This window comes from Sphaeramia orbicularis, chromosome 7 (genome assembly GCF_902148855.1).
Source record: "Sphaeramia orbicularis chromosome 7, fSphaOr1.1, whole genome shotgun sequence".
NCBI lineage: Eukaryota > Metazoa > Chordata > Actinopteri > Kurtiformes > Apogonidae > Sphaeramia > Sphaeramia orbicularis.
In genome coordinates, this window is record NC_043963.1 from 6,829,270 (window position 1) to 6,835,269 (window position 6,000).

General features: G+C 48.6%; 1 protein-coding gene across 1 annotated transcript in view; it reads left to right on the forward strand.

The window, feature by feature from the left end:
* Positions 1-4,278, forward strand: part of LOC115422034 (serine/arginine repetitive matrix protein 5) — a 28,697-nt gene extending 24,419 nt beyond the window's left edge. The window contains 6 exon segments of the mRNA XM_075353484.1: positions 768-1,163; positions 1,165-1,446; positions 1,448-1,475; positions 1,478-1,499; positions 1,633-1,887; positions 1,986-4,278. Coding sequence (XP_075209599.1) covers positions 768-1,163; positions 1,165-1,446; positions 1,448-1,475; positions 1,478-1,499; positions 1,633-1,887; positions 1,986-3,567 — 2,565 coding nt within the window. The 3' untranslated portion in view covers positions 3,568-4,278.
* The last annotated feature ends 1,722 nt before the right edge of the window (positions 4,279-6,000 follow it).

Below are 6,000 nucleotides of genomic sequence, written 5' to 3' on the forward strand. Positions count from 1 at the left end.
CAACAAAATATCTTCTTCTGAGTTCAAACTAAATTATCTACTCAAAATAAATGCAAGAAATAAAATACAGAAAACTAACCTGAACTCCCTAACCAAAAAAAACAGGAGAAAAGGTGAAAATAAAAAGCCGACCTCCCCTACCAAAAAAGGATCGAATTTACAAAAAGATTCTATTTACAACTATATACAGATACAAAAGTCACACTCAAACACACGACTGACGATCACACACAGGAACACACGGTTGGGAGCTGGCAGGAGGCAAGAGAGAGAGCGAACTGAAGATCCAGGGCCATTTTTAAAGGGGCTGGGCAATCATGCGCCACCAATCAGCTTCCTGCAACACAAACAGACAGAAAGGGCACAGCACACCTACAGGACGGGGGAGAACACACACACACTAAACAGAAAACATATATACATATACACAAAAATAGGCAAATTATGACTCAGGGTCATAACAAAGCCAGCCACAGTGTGGAAGAAACCTATTTTGGTTGCTTGTATTAGCATCCTGTTTTTCTATCATTACTAAGAATTCACAACCATAGGCAAAGGCAGGGGCGTAGACTGACTGGTAAAATGAGAAATGGGCCTCATAATTCGCCACCAAAGTCTGGTAGAGCTACCATAACATGATAACCAGGTTAAGCTCCTGGTCTCCCAGTTGAAGTCAGACATATGTTTTAAGTAGTCCCTTGTCCGTAGACGTCTTTGTAGATCTACTAATACTAATGGCACCTATTGATGTGGTTGTCCCTCTGCAGGCAGCGTCTCCTGCCCTGGTGTCCACAAAGTCCCATCCCGGAAGAAAGAGGAAATCAGAGCAAGAACTTCCAGCCCCTCCACAGACTGCCCCCAAAAAACGGGGCAGGAAACCAGCTTCTGCCTCAGCAACATCGTCCGTTGCCACAGCATCCTCCTCATCTGCATCAGCTTCTGGTAGCTCATCTGCAGGGAGTTACGCTGCAGCTGCCATTTTAGCTGCCGAGGCCAAGCGGCGAGCAGCAAAGGAGTCTTCCACCAAACCTGTCATCCAGGAAACAGCCCTGCCAATAAAAAAACGCAAAACCAGAGAGACAGTGGAGGAGAAGGAAAGTGCTCAAACCCCAGAAGCTTCAACTGCTCAGACTGGAAGGAGGGCTACTTCAGAGGGGGAGGGGCACCGGTGAAAGATCTACAGAGTCTCACCCTCCACCCTCTGAGCAGAGCCAGTCGACTGGGTCTGAAGAAAGCCAGTCGTCACACGGACACAAAGCGCATAAAGGGAGGAAGCACAAGGAAAAATCTGGATCAGCAGCAGGAGATGAAGGTAGCAAGAAAGATGAAGGAGGTGAAGGTGCAGGTGATAAGGGAGGAGATGAAGGAGCTGGGAGGAGTAGCAGCAGCAGTAGCAGTAGCATTAGCCCGTCAAAAAGCCACAAAAGGAAGGACCGGCTGCCTCACAAGCACCCATCACCATCACCACCACCACCACCCCATCACCATCGCCACCAACAGTCCTCTGCCTCCACATTAGATCAACCTCCTCCTCCTCCTCCTCCCCTCCTCCTCCCCCCCCCCCCCCCACCACCTCCTCCAGCCTCTGGACACTCAGCACCTCCTGAAGTCGACCCCCAGACTGTGCCCCAGCTCACCACTCAACAAGCTCCTTCCAAACCCCAGTCCAAATCTGTGCCTCAGTCCTCGCCTGAGCCTCGTCCTCCTCCACCGTCACCACGGCACCAACCCCAACCCCACCCCCAGCAGCAGCAGCTTCAACCTCCCAGTCAGCCCCAAGTCCAGCCTAGATATCCAGGATCGCAGTCACCTCCTACCAGGCACGTTCTACCCCAACAACCCCAGTCCCAACCCCAGAGCCAACCACAAAAAGCCCAGTCACAAACTGTAAACCCCCAGGCCCAGCATCGAACCCAGCTTCAGCCTCAGTCTCAATCGCATTCGCAAACCCCTTCAGTCCTTCACATTCATACTTCTCAGACAAGGCAACCACATCCACACACCCAGTCCTCAACAGTTCCCCAGCCTCAAACCCAGTCCAGGGTCTTGTCCCAATCCCAGTCACAGATTAAACAACAGCCACAGCCCCGGCAGTCAGTCCAGCCTCAACTCCAGACCCAGACCAGAGCCCCGACTCAGCCTCAGCCTCAGCCTCAGCCTCTCACCCAGCCAAGAACCCCTTCCCAAACCCAGCCTCAGTCCCAGTCCAGGACCACAACCCATCCTCAAATGCAACCCAGAATCCACACCCAATCACAGCTTCAACCTCAGTCCAGAACCCCAACCCAATCACAACCTCAATCCAGAACCCCAACCCAGTCTCTGCCTCAACCACAGTCCAGGACCCCAACCCAGTCTCACCCTCAACCTCAGTCTAGAACCCAATCCCAGCCTCAACCCCAGACCAGGACCCCTATCCAGTCTATTCCTCAACCCCAGACCAGGACCCCTGTCCAGTCTATTCCTCAACCCCAGACCAGGACCCCTGTCCAGTCTGTTCCTCAACCCCAGTCAAGGACCCCTGCCCAGTTCCAGCCTCAGCCTCAATCCAGGACCCCATCCCAATCACAGCCTCAACCTCAGTCCCGGACCCCAACCCAATCTCCGCCTCAACCCCAGTCTAGGGCCCCATCCCAAATGCAGCCTCAACTTCAGCCTAGGCCCCCAACCCAATCTCTTCCTCAGCCTCAGTCTAGAACCCCAATCCACTCCCAGCCTCAGCACCAGACAAGGACCCCAGCTCAATCTCAGCCTCAACCTCAGTCTAGGACCCCTACCCAGTCCCAACCTCAAACTCAACCAAGGCCCCCACCCCAATCCTTTCCTCAGCCCCAGCCCAGGACCCTTGCCCAACCTCAACCTCAACCACAGCCTCAAGTCCAATCCAGAACCCTTCCCCAGTCTCAGCCTCCACCTCAACCCCGGCATCAAAGTCAGCCCCAGCCGCAAGCAAGGCACACATCACCACACCAATCCCAGTCTCAGTATAGACTTCAACACAGGCAGTCCCTCCCCCATCCTAGACCATCCCAGTCACAATCTCAGCCCCAAGCACAAGCGCACCTTCAACGAGCTCAACCACAGCCACGTCCCCACCCACAGCCCACTAGGGCCCATGTGCAGCCACTTTCGCAGCATCGACCATCCCTCAGTTTGAGCAGACCCAACCTGGTCCAGGTTCAGCAGAACCAGAGTGAACAACCCCAAGATCTGAGCACCACACGGCCTAGCCGAGGGAGCCTGCTGCCAAGTCGTGAAATCGGCATGGAGGGTGTCCGTGTGGAGGTGAGAAGGGACCCGGTGATGGTATCTGAGAGCAGAGAGGGTTCTAACAGCACCTCCAGGCCTCACGGCTCCATACAGATGGCCCCAGGTCCTCCAGGAGGAGCCGGGGCTGGGGTGGGTCTGGTCCCTGGCGCAGAGGGCCGGGCCAGGCTTCGGGCCGAGCCAGAGGCAGCAGGTGAAGGAAGGGAGCTCAGAGACATTGTTCCCCAGTCTGCTGTGCCCTGCCCGAGCCGAGAAGAAACTGTAGAGTCACGGACTGCCGTGAGTGAAAGAGTCAGCTGATTGGTTGGACGGTGAACAGGCCGACTGATCGGACTGAGTCTGGACCAGGAGGAAGTGACTGGGCTGTTCGTGAAGGTTTACTGTTTTTACACTGTTTTCAGGCAGATGGATAGCATTGCACAGAGCTGGTTGCAGCTTCTCATCCGTTTGAATCTGGATTCGTGAGACGCTGTAAGGGTTTGGATTCGAGAACTAACCTGGCGCCGAAGGACAGCTCGACACGTGAAGGAAAGTGTCTTTTTCTAGGAAAAACTAAACGAAAAGGAAAAACCGATAAAAAGTGTGTGTGTATATATAATCATAAGGCAGCTGTTGTGTCCCGCTAGTCTCCGTGGGGAGGGGGGGAGTAGTTTGGAACTAAAAACCAACGCTTAACAACACATTACTCTGAAATGTTGCTTCCGGAATATAACCTGTTTTTTTTTTAATTTCGTATTTTGATAGTTTATTGTTTTGTCTCTGTTATACAGCTTTAAACTCTGATATTATTGACTGACGGTCCCTTACTCATTGCTGTGCTGCTGACTGACAGTCCCTTATTTAAAGTCCTGCTCCTGACCGATGGCCTCTTACGACACATCCTCCTACTGACTGACCGTCCCATATCGACGGTCCTCACACTGACTGGTCCCACACCGAAAGCTTCAGAGGTGATGTGGGGTGGCGGTTTGCACGTAAAACTGGTTTCTTATGACTCCCATCATTCATTTTCTTTTTATTTTTCCATCAAACAACAATAAACGGGAGGCCAGTCATGTTTTCCATCCACTTCCAGACTGCCCCCTTCTTGTAGCCAATCCAATGTTTCGAAGTCATCGTTTGAAGTATCTGAACAACATGAGGGGCTCTTGATTTTCTTACCAAACGCCTCAAAAGCAGATGAGTCGACAGTTTGATAAGACAAACTGGAGCCCTCGTCGGTTGCTTTTCAAGTACTTCAAATACAGGGAGTTGTTCTTCCCGTTGTGAAGCAGCAGGTTAGAAATTCTTCCAAACTGCTCTTCATTAAATCTGTTTGTTTTGGTCTTTTTGTTTTCAAAGGAAGCACTTTGAATATCAACCAAACCCACTTTACAGTAGCTTTATTTTAGTTCCAGTCTTAATGAAAGAGTGGGAAATGACTTCTTTTTATTGTGTCTTCATGTTGAATGTCTGGAACAGTTTGCACTCCTCTAGTTTGTACAATCGATCGCCTGCATGTCGCTCAGAGACCCTGCAGGCCTTCAATCGGAGCCGCACATACGCAGAGGAGGGGGTGTTGAAGCCCCCCAGAGCTCTGGTCCAGCTTCATTGGGCTCAGTGAGCAGAAAAGTCATGAGTCCAGAACTCCAGATCTCAAACAGAAACTACATAGCACCCAACTGTGCTTCACTGTTGTGTAAAAAAGAAACAAGGTCCAGTCAGTTGCCACAGAATCATTACTTACATACTGACGCTGCTTATAAGTTACGTTTCATTTCAGTTATTTCATGTCTTAAGTGCCATTTTGATTTTCCAAGTGCTTTTAGTCCCAGTCCAGTGATTGCTGGAGACTTTTCTGTCACTTTTATAAACAAAATAACTTGGAGTTGTGGTCGAATAGTCCGAAAAAATTCCATCCTATGCCTTTTCCTGAACACCTTTTCTTGACTTCTCCAGGCCAAGAAAAGATATGAAGGAGAAGTCATTAGGAAGGAAAAGACAACTGTGGTGCTGGGAGAAACTGACTGCTTCCAAACTAGGTCACATCATTATGTGAATATGGTGGATATAATTGACGTGGGTCTGCCGTGGTGAAATTAAAATGTTGAGAAATGAAAAAAGCGTCTCAAATAGAAACGCTGAGAAATTTGACTTTATTACCAAGGTTCAGGTGTTACAGGATTCATGACACTGATCATATATGTACAAAATGTTGCCGTCCGTGCCATTGGTAATGATGATAATTAATTTGATTATTTTGTGACACTTAATATCTCATTTTAGTAATTTTCGGAACCAGTCCGTTTTTTTAACACATTATAACATAATTCTTTGGGTAAATCACACGTAAATTCCTTTTTACTAATCAGATATTTAACTTTTTTATACTAAATAAAATAAGTTAAAGAACCTGTTTTATATTTAATCAGTGAAATTGTATAGTTATGACTTAATACGACCATTTCATCCAAATCTAGTTTGATGCTTTCCCATCAGGCAATGCTACCAAGGTTGGAAAATTAAGGGAACAAAATGCTTTTTCCAATGAGACAACACTGTTATCCATTTGCATTTATTGACACGATTTCCTAATTTGTATGACAAAAGATACTCAATTTATGCGAGATATGCATATGTGATTGGATGAACAGTGGAACAGAGCAATTTGCAACAACACCTGGAAGACTCTTGATCTTAACACCTAAGATCTGAATAACCTGGATCATGAATATAAAAGTTTATTAATTCAAT